This window comes from Chamaea fasciata, unplaced genomic scaffold, assembly GCF_029207755.1.
Source record: "Chamaea fasciata isolate MVZ Bird 193981 ecotype frontalis unplaced genomic scaffold, bChaFas1.0.hap1 SCAF_22, whole genome shotgun sequence".
In the NCBI taxonomy this organism is placed as follows: Eukaryota; Metazoa; Chordata; class Aves; order Passeriformes; family Sylviidae; genus Chamaea; species Chamaea fasciata.
In genome coordinates, this window is record NW_027094107.1 from 4,286,647 (window position 1) to 4,304,224 (window position 17,578).

The 17,578-nt window shown below is 50.7% G+C and overlaps 1 protein-coding gene across 4 annotated transcripts in view; it reads left to right on the plus strand.

The window, feature by feature from the left end:
- The window catches only part of ZMYM3 (zinc finger MYM-type containing 3), a 32,761-nt gene that overhangs the window by 8,657 nt on the left and 6,526 nt on the right, over positions 1-17,578 (plus strand). For 2 of the 4 annotated variants that reach the window (XM_066202519.1, XM_066202518.1), the window contains exons 2-15: positions 1,429-2,325; positions 2,988-3,031; positions 3,428-3,500; positions 4,297-4,588; positions 5,020-5,197; positions 5,567-5,779; positions 6,366-6,516; positions 7,057-7,172; positions 10,700-10,786; positions 11,099-11,249; positions 11,831-12,003; positions 12,431-12,596; positions 16,284-16,342; positions 16,893-17,061. In XM_066202519.1, coding sequence (XP_066058616.1) covers positions 1,443-2,325; positions 2,988-3,031; positions 3,428-3,500; positions 4,297-4,588; positions 5,020-5,197; positions 5,567-5,779; positions 6,366-6,516; positions 7,057-7,172; positions 10,700-10,786; positions 11,099-11,249; positions 11,831-12,003; positions 12,431-12,596; positions 16,284-16,342; positions 16,893-17,061 — 2,755 coding nt within the window. In that variant the 5' untranslated portion in view covers positions 1,429-1,442. Of the gene's footprint in view, positions 1-1,123; positions 2,326-2,987; positions 3,032-3,427; positions 3,501-4,296; positions 4,589-5,019; positions 5,198-5,566; positions 5,780-6,365; positions 6,517-7,056; positions 7,173-10,699; positions 10,787-11,098; positions 11,250-11,830; positions 12,004-12,430; positions 12,597-16,283; positions 16,343-16,892; positions 17,062-17,578 lie in introns of those variants that run through there. The other 2 variants (XR_010723652.1, XM_066202520.1) reach the window with 2 other exon arrangements.

Consider the following 17,578-nt stretch of genomic DNA (forward strand, 5'->3'; position numbering starts at 1 on the left):
AGTTGTTTGGTATGATTTCCTTAAATTCCTGTAAGTTTCAGAAGTTGGGTACATTCTCTGTCCAGTTGTGTTCTGTTTAGTTCTGAATAAACTATTTGAGTGAGAACTTGGTTGTCCTTTCAGAGGGAAGGATATAAAAATAGTTACACAGCCATCATAAATTAAACTGTATCAGGCTTCCTCCTCCATTGATATAGATGAGTTATACCCAGTGTAAGCCCAAATAAACAAAAGTACGGTGCCTTCTCATTCAGGGCTTAAAACAGTGCTAAATTTAGAACTGGAATTAACGTGATAGGGAAGGATAGGTTGTTGCCACATCATTTGATTCAGGTGCCTTTTTTGTAGTGTTTACTTAGAGCCTGTTTGGGGACATGATGTTACTTCAAGTCTTACACTGCCTTACTTCTGCTTCTCCCACTGACTTCAGCTCCTTCTCCCCTTTCCCTCTGTGTTTGTCAGCCATTATCGCCTTGTGGGGCTAAAATTCAGTTTTAGACTGTATTACTTGCTTCATCTCAAAGTCTTGACCTTTCTGTCTTATGATAATGTCAACCATGAGGAGCTGGTCTGGAAGTTCCCCTCTGAGGTTGGCAGTCTGCATCACACCTTCCTGTTCAAGTGCACTGCTAGTGCCCTGCAAAGTCACTCTGGTCTTTTTTCCTGACTCTGCATTGCCATGCTTGTGTCTATCTTGCTACTTGTTCTTCTTAGGACTGCTTTTAACATCAGAGCTTTAAACACCTTTCTTCTTGCCACTCTGCAGAACTCCTCCTAGATCTAACTTAAGCTTTTCCGATTGTTCCATGTCTGAATATTAGCCTGCGTAGTTTTGGGGCTATGCAGTAGCTGTAGTTAATACTGCAACTTTGTTTGTATCTGTCCTCTGACAAGACTAATGCATGTTGTCATCCTGTATCTTGTTAAGACTCACACTTCAGGGCTTGAAAGGAGTTATTTCTACCTCTTATGTTTAAGAGAAAAAAGGTATTTTAAAAATTAAAAATGTGTTAACTCCGTAAGAACAGATGAGGAGAAAGGACAGACCAGATTATTTGGATAGAGAAGAAGGCAGGGCTGGGGATATTACCACAGAACATTGATGTGGAGCCTCCTGAATTGGTGCTTGAGCCATTTCTGATACCCCAGTGTGTCACTTAGCATAAGCAAGTCTCTGCTGTGCTGTGGTGAGGTGTGTGAGGGCTGTAGAGTTCCCAAAGGTCTGTTATACCAAACTACTTCGCCCTGCTGCTGACTTTTGTACCCTCACAAGTGGAGGTGATTCACCTGCTGGTGTCTGGTATCCTGGTTATGGCCTGGCAGCATTCCCAGGCCTTGTTTTGCTCCAGCAGTGTTCAGAAGACTGGACAGTTCATATTTTATGTTAGACTGTTTTCATTAACTTGAAAGTCTCTCTCTCATTTCCAGTTGCCATCTTCTAAATGGATTCCAGTGAATTTTCAGGATCCTTGGACCCCCTGTCCTTGCCTGACAAACCGCTCATTGGTGATCTCCCTGCTGACATGGAGTTTGGTGAAGATCTCCTGGGCTCCCAAACAGCTTCTACCCAGGAAGTTTCAGTTCTTCAGCCTCCTGGCTGGGAGCAATCCAAGCAGATGACTGCAGATGAGGACTTGGACCTTGTAGTGAAAGCAGACAGCGTGTCTGAACTAAATAAATCAAATGACCGTGTTCTAGATAAACCTGTTGTCTTGGATATGCTGGAGAAACCTGGTGTCTTAGATGATTTGGGTAAAACTTCTGACTTGGTGGAACCAGATAAACCAGAGGGTCTGGATGGGCTGTGTAAGGCACAACCTTCCCAGGACGTGGAGGGTGGACCAGCAGACTCCTCTGCCCTGTCCAGAGAAGCTGTTGGCCCAGACTCGGGGAAAGAAGGGGAGGATGCACCAAAAAATTGTTCTGGGGATGTAAAGGAAGATAGTGCTGCTGCTATTCCTGCACTGTCTGGTGACAATACCCCTGAATCACCCCAGCAACCTGTCCCTGACTCCAGGGACCTCAGCAGTGCCCCGGCCACGGAAGAAACCACAGCACAGTCCTCGAGTCCCACAGTGCCCCCACCCCAAATCAGTCTTAAACAAACAAAGAAGATGAAGTTGAAGGCACCAAGGAAAAGCTCACCTGTGCAGAGGGAAGGGCTGGCAGTGGAGGCAGAGGTGCAACTGAGCCCAGACAACAGAACTGCAGCTTTGCCCCCTGAGCCTGTGGAGGAAAACCGGGCAGAGGAAGGGGGTGACAGTGGGAAGAACTCACTTAAAGAAAACAGTGTACTCAAAGCACAGGAAGCCTTACCATCAACAGGTAAGTTGTTGGCTCAGCAGAACCTGGCTTCCTTTTGCTCAGGAGGTCATCCAGCTACACACTGCTGAAGCTGGAGTCTGCTCTGCATTCCAGCTCGTCCCCTGCTATAGAAATAGCCAGCTCTTCTGATGGTTTAGATTTGGGCAAAGCCTCTTGTGTAAAGGGAATGTTCTGGTGTGCAGAAGCTCTTGCTCTGGCTTTCATGGTTTTAACTGATTTTTGGTGCTCATGGAAGCAAGGAGCTTCCCCAGTAAAGCTGTGGCTGCACATAAGCTTAGCTCACACTCTTCATTGCTGGAGCCTTTGCTGGAACTGCGGGTCACCAACAGGTGTTTCCAATAGGCAAAGTCCCTCTGCCCAGGCTGGCCATCCCCAGGAAATGCTCAGTCTTGGTCAGAAGCAGTTGGAGGTAACTGCCCACCCAGCCTGCCTCCCCCATGCAGGGAGGTCTCCCCCTTACAGTGCTCCTCCCAAGCTGTGTGTTTGGATCTGCAACTACAGGTGGTGGGTTTAGGAGCCTTCCACCCTATAACTGTACTTGATAGCCAGGACAGGCTGAGGCTTCATGTGCTGACTGACCCAGAGGGTGGCTTGGAAAACACCTGTGCTCTTGGAGAAAAGCAAGATGTTAGGTGCTAGCTTCTTCTGTGCTTTTGTTCCAGGAGGAAGCCTGTCTGGGAAGGGAAGTGAGCTGCCAGCTGAGAAGGTGAGGAGAATGCAGTTAAGTATGTATGGTACAGGAGCACAGAGCGTGGCTGGCTTTTCTCAGACTCTGTGAGGAGCACTGGCTGTCTTGTCAGGCCTCTGGAGAGGAGTTTGTATGACTCCTGTGACGGAGTGATCCCTGTGCGCTGCCACTGTGCTGTAATGTGGCTTCAGTGTGTCCCTTCTACCCTCAGCTGAAATGTCATTCCTATAAGCCTGCTTTCCCCTCTCCTCTGTCTTGCCAGCTCTGATAAGGTATCCATGGAGCTTTTTCCTTTTTCAGCCTAGGTATTGGGAAACCAAATCCCCAAAGTTGGAACTTCACCATGATCTGTGATATTTATCCATGGTTGTCCTAGCTGATAGTGAGCCTAACTATTTTCTGAATGTCTTCTAGGAGCAGAAAAGAAGTGAACGACCCAGAAGATCAGAAACTGCCAGGGCTGAAACTGTGAACTCCTCTGAGAGCAGTGAGTAACTGGGGTTGGCCAATCCCTGTTTTCAGCCAGAGAGAATGGCCCATATCCATTGTGGGCAGGTAGTTCATGGTGTGAGTACAGTGGGAACTCTGGAACTTCTGTGAAGGCTTCCCTTCTACACAGGACAGGTCCTTTCAGCCCACAGCTCTTCATCCTGGGATACTTGCCTTGCTTTCTTGGGCACTTAGGTCAAAATGGGGAGTGTTGTATTTTTACAGTGGTGTGTGGGCGCCGAGCACTAAGTAACAGGATGAAATTTGAGGGTGTTCCCAGGAAATCCATCTTCCATCTCCTTGCCTAGGAACTTTCTTCCTTTTTGTCTATGAGAGTAGGCTGTCTGAAGGTTGCATCTTGGAGATTTTCCTGGAGAAGTACATGAAGTGTCTGTTTTTTGAGATATTGAATGTCACCCTGCCATTCCCCAGTATTTGTGTGTTGCTCCTTTATTCCTTGCTTGTGCTGGAATCTGGTGATCAGCATGTTCCCTTTCAGGTCTTACAGTTCTTACAGGGTAGAAGTTCACACTTTGGGCTTCTGCTCAACCTTGGCATATCATGACTTCCTAGACAGGAATTGTATTTAAGCCTTGTTTGTTTAAACACCTCTCGATTCATCTCCAGTTACAGCAGAATTTCTTTTAAGGGTCCCTTTATCATTCCACCCAGACAGGAACAAAGTACATGGAGGGACTCTAGAAAGGTGACTCAGAAAATCCCAGCATGTGTCTCAGAGCAGAATTTCTCACTTCCTAATGAGGGGTTTCTGATCTTCCTCTGCTGCTTTGCAGTTCCAGTCTCTGATGAAGACTCTGATGCGATGGTGGACGACCCCAACGACGAGGATTTTGTTCCTTTCCGGACGCGGCGCTCCACTCGGATGTCCTTGCGCGCTCAGATGGCGCAGCGAGCCGCCCGCTCCACCTTCACCAAGATGACCTGTGCCAACTGCCGGACCCCGCTGCAGAAGGGCCAGACTGCCTACCAGAGGAAAGGGCTCCCTCAGCTCTTCTGCTCCAGCTCCTGTCTCACCACCTTCTCAAAAAAACCGCCTGGCAAGAAGATATGCACCTTCTGCAAAAAGTGTGTGTTCGTTCCCCTTTCCTCAGCGCTCCCATGCTTGTGACCCCACTCACCTGCTCCCCAGCTCTCCTGCCAGTGCCCTTCCTATGGCCCTCGTTCACCCACATCGCTGCTGCCCACTGCCAGCTGCTGCTCCATGTCTTCTTTCACACACTGCCTATCCCCATGCTCCCTACACCCCTTTCACATTCTTGCTTTCCCTGCCTGTCCGCAGACTTAGTGCCCCATATTCCAGCTTCCCCTCAAAACAACCTCCTGTATACTCTGTCTTCAGACACCACTCCCCTGGGCTGGGACAGAAGCTGCTGTGAGACAGTTCTTGCCAACTTTTTGGGACACCAGAAAGTCCTGTGCATTGCAGTGAGCCACCCTGTCCCTTTGCGGCAGGACACATATGTCCCTGCACTAACACATCCCCTCCTGATCCCCAGGGAGATCTGGAACACCAAGGACTCTGTGGTTGCCCAGATTGGTTCAGGTGGCTCTTTCCATGAGTTCTGCACCTCTGTCTGCCTTTCCCTCTACGAGGCCCAGCAGCACAGACCAGCACCTCAGTCTGCAGATGCCTCGGACACCAGCCGCTGCAGTGTTTGCCACAAACCTGGCGAGGTAAACAAATCCCTTGTCCTTCCCGTGTCCTGGATGAAATGCTTAGGCCCCCCAGCACTTAGGCTTGGTCAAGACCAGGCATTTGCCAGGTTTACTTGCCGTGTGAGGCCTCAGCCCCCGAGCTGGCTTGGGCTCACTCCCAAGCTTTTCCTTGCCCTGAGGCTCACTGCTTCCTGCCACTCTGCTGTCCCAGTTGCTCCTCTGACTTCTGGCAAGGGAAGCCACCCTGAATCCACACCAGCTTCCAGTATGGCACTTCCCAGAGTTTTAGTGCCTGTTCTATCCCGAGGGCTGTGCATGTGGTGGTACAGCTGCATTGGAAGGAGGCCCGTGATGGTTTGGGAAGTGACAACAGTGATGTCTCTGCAGATCCAGCACGAGGTCAGCAACGGGAACGTGGTTCACCGCATCTGCAGTGATGCCTGCTTCACCAAGTTCCGAGCCACCAAGGGGCTGAAAACGAACTGCTGTGACAACTGTGGACTTTATATCTACAATAAGGGCTTGCCCCTGGAGTACCTCTTCCATGAAGGCCAGCAAAAACGATTTTGCAACTCTGCGTGTCTCAACAGTTACAAGAAGGTGTGTGGGGGCTGCTGCCTGGGGTGTGGGATTTCTCTGTGGGCACACAGCAATTTTGCTTGGTGTGGCACAGGGCATTTTATTAAGTAGCAGATGACTTGAATCCCCTTGGTCTTTTATTGCTGACAAAGCAGTTAAAATATTGCTGTGGAGAAACTCTGAAGCAGGCAAACAGAATTGATTTGATCTGCATGGGGCCCACCATGGACCCAAGCATGGGTCAGAAAGTCAGTGAGCTGATGGTAAAGTGACACTGGTATATGCAGTTAGGCTTCTGGATGTCTCCCTAAAGCTGGGCTGGATATGTTGCTCTGTCACCTGAGCAGTCTTCACTTAACTGTCTTGGAAGGATTGCCAAACTCCGTATTCCTGCCAGGCTACCTTTGAAATGAGAAGTTGAAGTGCCAAAGGCAGCTTTTTTGCTACCACCACCTGAATCTGCAGACTGTGAGCCTGTCCCTGGCATCAGGTGGTCACTGCAGGAGAGCAGTTCTGTAGTGGACACAGCAGTGGGGTGTGATGTGGTAGCTGGACCTTGCCAGCTGTGATGGTGTCCTGGAAGCTCTGTTCTGCTCTGTGTTTGCAGAAGAATACTCGGGTCTACCCCTGCATGTGGTGCAAGACGCTGTGCAAGAACTTTGACATGCTGCCCAACGTGGATCGCAGCGGCAAGATGGGCCTGTTCTGCTCCATTTGCTGCACTACATCCCACAAAGTGAAACAGTCAGGCTTAGTTGGTAAGAGCACCTGTGTAGAGGGAGTCAACACCTCTCCACTCTTAATTCCTTCCTTGGTATTGTTTATTGCTTATGGATGGGACTGAAAAGAAGGTAAAAGCCTGGGGAAGAGTCCAGTGAGACAAGTGGAAGTGCAGAGGGAAGAGCCCTTGCAGTATGTAGACATCTTAATACAGAGGGTTGTGGACATTGCTGTTCTTGAGAACGCAGGGAGCAGCTGTAGTGCTGGATTGCGCTGGCATTGCCCTTTCCATTACATGGTGTACTGGGGTGTCCAGGAATGGGACAAGTATTGCAGCCTGTTTTGTCCAAATTCCTGTAGAGCCAGGGTCACTTCCTTGAACCACTCTGCCCTCCATCTGTTTAACATTTCTGTCCTAGCAGAATCTGGTACTCTTAAGTTTCCTGGTGCTCTTGTCCCTTGCTTTTTGATAATAGCTTGACAGACTGAGGATGAGTGAGTAGCTTGCATGCCATCCTCAGAAAGCCAGTCCCACATCCTGTGCTGCTGCCCTCACCAATTCCTATCTGTTTCATCAGGTCCCCCTAGACCCTGCAGCTTCTGCAGAAAGAGTTTATCTGAACCCTGCTATTACAACAAGACAGACCGGGTTGTCTACCAGTTCTGCAGCCCCAGCTGCTGGACCAAATTCCAGGTACTGAAATATCCTTCACGCTGGGCTGGGCCGTGGAGCTCATGCCTCCTTTCACTCTAAGCAGGGGCTCCACCTTCCTTGAGCTCCTCAGGGAGGGTTCCCAAGAAAGTCTCTTGTGGAGCACAGGAGTTGCAGTGACTGTAATTGCTCAAACCCCAGTCTTGGCCCTATCTCCCCCATCCTCCGTTGGGATAAGGTGGGCTGTAATTCACTCCTGTCTATCAGGTTATGCCCAGCAGGAGGGCAGTGCAGAGCTGTGCTGCATGAGTGGTTTGAGATATAGTGGCCTTATGAGAGCACAAGAAAATGCACAAGTGCACACCTGATAGCTGTGTGGAAAGGGGCAGAGCTGCCCTCTCAGACAGGTGTCACTGAGAAATGTAAGTCTTCCAGGATGTGTTGTCTAAAAATTTACAACTAGCAGGCCTGGATACCTCTCGTTTAATAATCCTCAAAGGCTTGACTGGTGATTTTTAATCTTCTGATGTTAAGTTTCAGCATATGTGAGATGTCTGTGGTATTCATAGGCAACTTCAAGAGTATTAGTTTTGTACAGTTGTCAAAGAACAAAGCAACAGCCAGGAAGACATGAGAAACTTAGGCGAGGACATGTCTTGGGCAACTGACAAAACGTAGAGAATCTAGAGGTAAGGGTTAGTTACTGGCAGTTGCAGAATTTCATTTTGGGATTTGGTTTGTATGGGGTTTTTTTTGTGGGGGGAGGCATTTGGTTGGTTGGCTTTTTTTGGTGGGTTTCTTTTTGTTTCTTTTTTGTTCGGTTGGTTGGTGGGGTTTTTTAATGAATCTTTGAAGTAAAATCCCCTACTGAGGCCACAAATAGTGTTAGTAGTGTAGCTGTAGAGTTTTTAGCACTGTAAACATCATAAGACTAGAATCATAGAACAGTTTGGGTTGAAAGGGGCCTTTAGATGTCATCTGGGCCAACCTCCCCTTCCCCTGCAGTGAGCAGGGACATCCTCAGCTAGATCAGGTTGCTCAGAGCCAAATCCAATCTGACCTTGAATATTTCCACGGTTAGGGCACCTACCTGTGCCAGTGTTTCACCATCCTCATTGTAAAAAAAAGTCTTTACAGCTAATCTAAATATGCTCTCTTTGATATTACCCCTTGTCCTGTTGCAACAGGCTGTGCTAAAATGTATGTCCCCATCTTGCTTACAAGTCCCCTTTAAGTATTGAATGTCCACAAAAAGGTTTCCCCAGAGCCTTCTCTTCTCCAAGCTGAATAATCCCAACTCTCAGCCTTTCTTGATAGGAGAACTGTTCCAGCCCTCTGGTCATTTTCATGGCCCTCCTCTGGACTCATTCCAACAGGTCCAGGAGAATCCCAGAGCTGGAGGCAGCACCGCAGGTGGGGTCTGACCGGAGTGGAGCAGAGGGGCAGAATCCCCTCCCTCCCCTGCTGCCCACAGGGCTTTTGCTGCAGCACAGGACACACTTGGCTTTCTGGGCTGTGAGTGCACACGGCTGGTCCTGTCCAGCCTCTCCTCCCCCAGCATCCCCAAGTCCTTCTCAGCAGGGCTGCTCTCCATCTGTTCATCCCCCATCCTGGATTGATACTGGAGGTTGCCCCAACCCAGGTGCAGCACCTTGTACATGGCCTTGTTGAAGCTCATGGGATTCCCACGAGCCACTGCCTGAGCTTGTCCATGTCTCTCTGGATGTCATTCTGTCCCTCAGACATTTCAAAACAGAACATCTCAGCCTAGTATCATCTGCAAAGTTGCTGAGGATGCTCTCAATCCACTGTGTTATTGATGAAGACATGAAACAGTCCTAGTCCCACTACAGGCCCCTGAGGGTCACCACTTGTCACTGATCTCCATCTGGACATTGAACCTTTGGCCACTACCTTCTGGATGCAACCATCCAACCAAATTCCTTGTCCACCAAACAGTCCAGCCATCAAATCACCTTTCTCCAGTTTAGAGAGAAGGATGTTGTGGGGAACTGTGCCAAAGGCTTTACAGAAGTCCAGAGAGATGACACCCCTAGCTCTTTGCTTCTCAGCTGATGTAGTCACTCCATTGAGGAAGACAACTAGGTTGGTCAGCCAGGACTTGCCCTTGGTGCATCTGTGCTGGCTGTGTTGTCACCTCCTGTCCTCCATGTGCTTCAGCACAGCTTCTGGAAGGATCTGTTCCACCGTCTTTGCAGGCACAGCACAGTTCAGTTGTTTCCAGGGTCCTCCTTTCTACCCATTTAAATGGTTGCAGTGTTTCCCCTTTTCCCCAACTGAGACTTCATTAGTTCACCTAAGCTGAAATATTGCCATATAAAATCAGCTTTGTAAACATATGAATAAACCCATGCATCAGCCGGATTAGGAACTGTCTTGCTGGCAGATCTCAGAACACGCTTGTCAAAGAGAAAACAACACTGAAGAGATTGTTTCAAGATGTCTTCTTGGGGATCAGTGTTAAGCCCAAGAACTTCAAGATCTTCATCAATCATTTGGGAATAAAGTCAAAGTAAACATGATGAAATTCAGCAGATGAAACAGAAACTGGTGAAGTGTTAGCCCCTGCTGCGTTCAGGCTAGTCACAGAAAGCAAAGCAATTGGATTGATTGACAAGGCTGGTTGCTCCTAATGTGTGCTTAAACACAGTTTCAGTGCAAGATCCTGTGTCAGCCTTACTCAGGTGGTGTGGGGATGCAAATCCTGGGAAAGTAAGGATTTTGAAAAGGCCATGGAATTACAGCACATAAACTGAGATGCTCATACTGAACAGTTTACAGCCACATAGGGAAGGATTAATTTATTGCAAGTACAAGCAGGTGAACACAGAGTTAATGTTTGAGGGCCAGGGAGCAAAAGAACTACCTAGAATGATGCACATATAGGAAGGATGTTCTCTAATGTCCACTTCATTTTCAATGCTGAAGAAAAATTGGAAGTATTCTGAAAAAAACCTAAAATTAAATTTGGGCTTGAAAAACGCTTGTACTGAGGCACGTGCAGAATGTCTAATCTGAGGTTATCAGAAAGAAAACCAGGAATGACTTTATTAATAACTATATCCTTATGGATAAGACACCAAATGCTAAATGCATTGTGGACAGGACACCAAATGCTGTTTAATCTAGCAGATAATTTTAGCAGAAAATGGGATGAGAGGCTGCTTGAATTCTTAAGTTGCATTATCTTGAAAACAGAAGTCAGGCACCTGTGCTTCAAGAACTTTTAGAGAAATCCTCAGAAGAGATAGCAGAGCCCTCATCATTTAAGTTTTCAAATCCAGCAGCATGGCAGCTTGAAAGTTTGCCTTCCTGAGAAGAGCTGGACCCAGCACACTGGAAGCAAAGTGAAATTGCTCTCAAGAATCAGCTCTCCAGGAGCTTGAGACATGATGTGATGGACTGACTGAGTCGCCACAGTGGCAGCAGGTCTGAGGTGGCCAGGCAGGCTGCAGGCCTTGAAGGAGGTGGCAGTGGTGGCAGTGTGAGGCAGGTGCCTGCTGCCCTCCAAGTGCTCTCCCCCCATGAGCTGTCTCTGTCTCCCGCAGCGCACCAGCCCGGAAGGTGGGATCCACCTCAACTGCCATTACTGTCACAATCTGTTCAGCGGGAAGCCAGAGATCCTGGACTGGCAGGTGAGGACTTCTCCTGGGGGGGATGTTGAAGGGGAGGCCAACTGCTGAGAACCTCTGGGGTACTTCCTCTCCCTGCTCTCCTGTGCCAGTCCTCTGAATGCCTTAGCTGCAGAGATATGCCTGGAGACTGCGGAGTGCTGCACTCCTGATGTTCAGTATGATGTCAGAAGGGCAGGAGAAGATCACTCCTGCCAAATCCTGTGTCAGGAGAGCTGGGGACTTTACTCAGCCCTGTAGTCTTTCTCTTGCTTCCGTTATAAGTGTGGGAACCTCCTGCCAGCCTGGCTGACCTGGCTGTGGTCTCTTGGGCAGGACAAGGTGTATCAATTCTGCTGCAAGGACTGCTGCGAGGACTTCAAGCGGCTGCGTGGGGTGGTGTCTCAGTGTGAACACTGCAAGCAGGAGAAGCTGCTGCATGAGAAGATCCGTTTCTCCGGAGTGGAGAAGAACTTCTGCAGTGAAGGTACTTGGGGAAGACATGGGAGAGGCAGAGCCCCCATGCCAGCCCATGCTGGGGGAGGAGAAGAGAGCATGGAGAGGAACAGAGGGGAGATTGTCTTAGCCAGGCCCTGGGGCAAGAGCCTTGCCATGCAGTGAAGGGAGGACTGTTGTGGGGATGGCTTGCTGTCCAGCCAGGCCCTAGGGCAAGATCTTTACCATTCATTGTGTCCTTGGGGAGGGCCTTCTCACAGCTTTTCTCTCTCTGGGGGCTGGGGAGACAGCAGGTGGCAGCTCCGCTCCTCCTGTCATCATGCACTTCTACGCTCTTGCGTCTGGGCTGGCCTGACCTGGCCTTGCCCTGCCTGCTGGGTTCCTGCACACAGGAGGTTGGAGTCAGACTCTTCCTAGAAGCATGGAGGTGAGAGATGGCAAGTCCCCGTGAGGTCCCATCTTATCCCAGCCCCAGGGGCCAGTGCTGGATTGTTCCCTACAGTGTGTTGCGTGTGCTCTGTTGTCTCCGCAGACCTGGATTCTGGTCATGTTTGGGTCAGGGAGGCCCCCAGTTCATCCTGGGAAGGTTTCACTCCTATTGTTTCTCCGCAGGGTGTGTGCTTCTTTACAAACAGGATTTCACCAAGAACCTGGGCCTGTGCTGCATCACCTGCACCTACTGTTCTCAGACCTGCCAGCGGGCGGTCACCGAGCAGCTGGAGGGCAGCACCTGGGACTTCTGTAGTGAAGACTGCAAAAGCAAATACTTGCTCTGGTACTTCAAGGTCAGTATTGGCACTGGCAGCTTGTGCTAAGTGCTGTGGTGGGCACAGCACCCAGATAAGTGGGCATTGCACTGAGGAAGTTCGCACTGCTGGAGTCTGGCTGGCACTGCTGCGGAGAACCTGGCACTGCTGGAGTCCTGCCTGGCAATGACGGGACACTGCTACGGGGAAGCTCACGTAGCTGGAGTCCCCAGCTGATCCTGCCAGACAGAGCACTGCACTGAGGAAGCTCACAGTGCTGGATCCGCGGCCAGTGCTGCTGGGAGAAGTTCGCACCGCTGGAGTCCCTGGCTGGCACTGGCAGGGCACTGCTGTGGGGAAGCTCACTGCACCTTGCGATGTGCACCTTTCACTGGAGAGTTGTGTTGCACTCGGAGGGGGTGTGGTTAGTTACTCGTTGTTTCTCTCCTGCTGATGCGGGCTTTAGGCAGCTCGGTGCCATGCCTGCAAGCGTCAGGGGAAGCTGCTGGAAACCATCCACTGGCGGGGGCAAATCAAACACTTCTGCAACCAGCAATGTCTGCTGCGATTTTACAATCAACAGAACCAGCCCAACCTGGACACGCAGAAGGGGCCCGAGAGCCTGCTGAACAGTGAGTAGGAGGGAGGGAGGGGACCTGCATAGCTCAGTCTGAGAGACACAGGGAAGACTCAACAGCAGGGGGTGGAAGCTGCCTGCCCGGGACTGGAGGAGACGCTAGGGAACAATCCTGCACTGGCCCCTGGGGGGGAAAGGACGGAGTGGGACCTAATGGGCTTCTCCATCTCTAACATCTATGGTTCTATGACACACAGGGCCCAGACGGGAGGAGCCGGTGCCAGCGTGCTGCCTGTAGCTCACACTCTTAGCGAGGATACTCAGGGATTTAACATCCTCAAGTTGCCAGCGGAGAGCTCGATTTAAAGGGTTAGGGGACAGCGTGGTTTGGCATGACAATCCACCTGCAGCCCCACACCACCTCCGAGCTGTGACCTTCTCAGATCTCATAAACTAATCTGGATTGGGCCAGGTCAGTGCTTGGATGGGAAACATTCAAGGACAAAGAAGGGTGCTGCAGGAAGTGGTGCTGGTGATGCTGTAGGTGGGCTCTCCTTCAGCCAGAGCTGAACCTAGAACGGTCTTGAGGGAGCACTGAGCCGCTGGAGGCACTGTGTCTGGCGATGTTAGATTGGAGTCCTACCACTTACCCAAAGTTCACTGCAGCTTTGGGGAGTTGCCAACCCTGTGTCCCAGATAACCCCATTCTGCATCCATGGAGTTCCAGCTGGAGAGGAGATTTTCGCTGCCTGTTGCCCCATTTCCTATCATTAACTCGAGCCAGTTCCTTATGGAAGATTGCAAAGTGCTTTGGGATCCCTCAGGATGGAAGGTGCACCTGGTGACAGTGACAAGACACCGCTTGGCCCTCGGACACCTGCAGTCTCATTCTGCTTGGTCTTTTGCAAGGCCACAATCTCCTGGGTGAGCTGGGGATATAGTTAAAGTGCTTGCAGCTTATGGTGGGACTTGCTTCAGTGCATCAAGCTTCAACATATACCTGTATCACAGGTTCAGGGCTTTGCTGGCCTCCCTGGGATTTCATGATGTGTATAACCCTGGCTAGGGTGTGCCAAGGAGGGGAAACCAAGACAAGGACCTTCTTCACATGAGAGACCTCATCCTCCATCTCCAGATACTTGAAGTTCCTCCCCTGACTGTAGTGCACTGATCATAGGACAGGAGAAGCTCCAGATGTCGTTGCTGCTTAGGCAGCAAAGCAGAGCTGCTCTGCCAGAAGCAGCAGGATCCCCCAGTTAGGGGAAGCCCAACCTGCCTTCCAAGAGCCATGCTCCATAACAGGCTGTGTGAGGTGACAGTTCAAGTGGCAGCACACCGGAGTGACCTGGATAAGGAACTGTTGGTTTCTGCTGCCACGGGGGTGCCCATGGCAATTGTTTGATTCACAATGTTCTGCTGCCCAAGGCGGGAAGAGGTGTGTGACGTGCTGGTTCCTGTAGCTCACCATGTGATTCCACAGCCCTAGCCATGCTGTTCCATTTGTCCTCTGCTGTCAAAGCATGTCACTTTGAGAGATGTGTAACATGGCTTTTGGGACACAGGCACAGTGGGCAAGCTCTGCCTGCAGAGGGAAGCATGTTTCACACTGTTTAGTTGTCTCCCTGGAGCCGTGGACCACAAGACTGTGAAGCACCTTCACCACCACTACCAACCACAAGAGTTTCAGGCCTCCTCCACCACATCTCTGGAGGCCCCACAAAACTCTGCAGCTTGGTATGTGGGGCACCACTCTTCACTGTGCCCCAGCTGCATCTTTGTGCAACCTCTAAAGACTAAAGGGAGCCAAGGAAAAGCCCATCATCAGTCATCAGTGCTCAGCTGAGCATGAGTTCCAGACTGCCCCAGCAGTTGCTGTGCTTAGTGGATGCTGCTGGTGGAACTGGGCCCTCTGTATGCTCTGGCACACCAATCCCCTGCCAGACATGGGATAGCTGTGGACATCCTTGCCGCAGGACTGTGGCATACTGCTGAGTTTGCAAAGGAAGGATGCTGAAGCCAGGACCCACTTACACAGAGAGCTTTCCGGCCCAGCTGTGCTGTGCAGGGGATTTTGGGAGGACCAGCTTCTGCGTAGTCTCCTATGGACCTGACAGCTGTGTTGCCAGCTTGCAAGGGCCTACCTGGATTTCAGGCTCATCTTGGACAGAGCTGCTTATTCTTGCTTACTCTCTTGCAGCCACTGATTCCCTAAAAACATTAATTCCTGTGATCCAGTGGCTGGTAGCAGTCTGGTAATCCTGAGAGTTCTTGTAGCTGATCATACAAGCAGACATTCCCTTGCTGGGAACAGTTCATGTAGTATGGGATTAAGGAGCTTCTGCTTCAAAACTGCCCAAAGGCTTCCAAGAGGACCTGGCTCTGCACTGGGTTGTCCAGCTGAAGACAGTAGAAGTCACCGTTGTGGCAGGCAGCGCCTTGACAGCTCCTTGCTGTTGTTGGGATGAGAATAAAGAACAAGCTGCAGCTTTCCTGGAAGCTTGGACACATAGCACAGGGCACGAGAATCTTGTTTTGTTTAGTCCTAATCTTTGGCCAGTGGGGCAGTCATGTTTGCTTTAGATTCTGCCGCAGCAGAAATTATGCTCATGTGCCATAGCTTGTCTTTCCTCATCCAGGCCATTGGTGTTTCCTGCCTGGACCTGCTTCCCATCCTGTTTGGGTTGTCAGGGTGAGTTCTTGGCCCCTGAGCCTGCTGCAGATCCTATGGCTGAATGCTTAGCTGCAGACTAGGGAGCTTCCTCCAAATGGGATTTATCTGTTGCCCCCTGTGGTGGTCAGCAAGTGGAACCTGATGGGCCTCAAATTGTACAAGAGTTATCCTGCATTTCCTCAGGTCAGAGGAAGTCTTCACAGTGTGAATGTCCCTGTGTTGGACCTTTAGGAATCTGGGTGTTTCCTGAAGGACCTGTCTGTGTACAGGAGTTGTGAATGGACATGCCAACTGCCTTTGGGTGCTGGGACTTGCTGCTGTCCTTGCAGGGGTCTCCTTCATGCATGGCCCACCGGTAGAAGGCAGTTCCTTTTGCCAGTCACATGGTAACCAGGGACCACTGGAGACTGGGATGAAGGTGCTCTGTTAGCTCACCAGCCTTTGACATGGGTGCAGGTTTTCTGCAGAGCACATGAGCTGGAATTATCATCCAAGGCAGGGTGATACTGTCCCTACCTGAGACCAGCGTCTGCCACGTGCGCCTCTTACCTGCAGGTGATCCTCTCTTTCCTTAGGGGAATGGACTGCATCCCCAGGGCTGGGGCAAAGCTGTCTCTCTGCTTTCTGGGATTTCTCATATTGCTGCTACTAGCTCTGTCACCTTCTTCCTAGGGATCTCGAAGCACTTTGCCAAGATATTTGTTGCAGGGATATGGAGGCACAGGGAGGGGCCATGGCTCGGTACAGCAAGCCAATAGGCAGAGCTGGGATTAGAGCCCTGGATTCCTCTCTCTACAAGGGGCTGGGATTTCTCCTGACCTGCTGTGATGGGGAAGGGGTGGACTGTAAGTGAGCACAAAATGACATGGGAATAACTTGATTTTGGAGTTGTAGTGTCTTCTGAAGTGTTAGGGCTAGAGATTGTGGAAACATTAACTGTTCCTGGAGTGGCCAGGAGCAGTTTCTGGGGAGCCTGTCCCTGCTCTCTGGCTGCTTGCACTTCCAGTCCCAGCAGTGGGACATGTTGGCCCAGGAGCTCTTGGACTTAAGAGTTGTTGCTTTCTCTTACAGGTCAGACTTCAGAGCCAAAACCAGCTGTCCCTTCCCCACAGAAGGCAGAAACTAACATGGTAAGACCCATTGGAGGTAGGAGTTTGCAGGACTAAGGGGCTGTCCCCAAAGAGAGGACAGTTCTGCCATTGCTCAGGGAGATTTCGTTCTTCTACAACCAATGCATTTTGAGATGTCTGGGTAGTGGGAGATAAAAAGAACTCCTAGGAAGGCAGCATCAACATATCTCCTGCAAGGGGGAAGAATAATTGTTCCCCAGGAATCAGTGATGAACTCCAGAATATCCTGACTCTGTGGCACTGACTCCTCTCTGCACAGTGCTTTCCTGTGCCTGGATATAGTTGCTGTCCCACTGTTCCCCTCTACCCCATGGGACAGGAAGCCACCATTGCTGGGCTCCTGGCACAGCAGAGGCAGCACACAGGCTTGCTGCCTGCCAGGAACAGCTTGGCAGTCCTTCATCATGGCCTGACCATGGGAGTGTACATGTGTTGGGGGCTGCCAGGCTCCAGGAGGTGCTTTGGGAGTCATTCCATCTGCCCCTGTAGTAGGGAAGAGACTGTGCTGCCTTAGGTGGACACCAACCTCCTGCTTTCTGCATTTCCCCAGCTGTCAGCAAAGGCCTCCTCAGCCCAAGCGTCTCCAGCTGTGCCGCCGCCCGCCCCACCTCTGGTTCCAGCCACCCCTCGGAAAAACAAAGCTGCCATGTGTAAACCACTGATGCAGAACAGGGGTGTCTCCTGCAAGTTTGAAATGAAGTCCAAGGGATGTCAGACAGGTAGGAAAACAAGACTTAACTGTAGGATTACAGGGGCATTTTGGAAAGGGAAGTGGCACATCCCTGCTCCAGACTAGCTGTGAATCCGGCCTGAAATGCTGCACAGACTGGGCTGGATGTTTGGCACTGTGCTGAGGAGTCTCTGTGCAGGTGGAGGGCTTGGGGTAGGGAAAGCAGCAGCATCACCAACAAAAGGGGAGATGCAGAGAGCTCTGTAGCATGACCCTACCTCTTGTGGGACAGCTTCTGTTCCTCTGGAGATCATTAGCTTGTCTGAGGGCTGTCTGCTAAACAAGTTCCATTCTGGTTCCTGTTGGGTGTGTGTGTGGTCTGCAGCATATGCAAGGCAATTAGACCTCTTAGCAGGGCTATGTAAGAGCAAGATTTGTACTTCAGGCTAAGGCAAGCCTCTCTTGTTGCTGGCCTTGACTTGCTGCTCTTCCAGCTCTGCCCCTGAGTCCTAGAAGCTGGTGGCTGAAAGGGCTGTGATGCTCGATGGCTGGGGGCATGGCAGCCT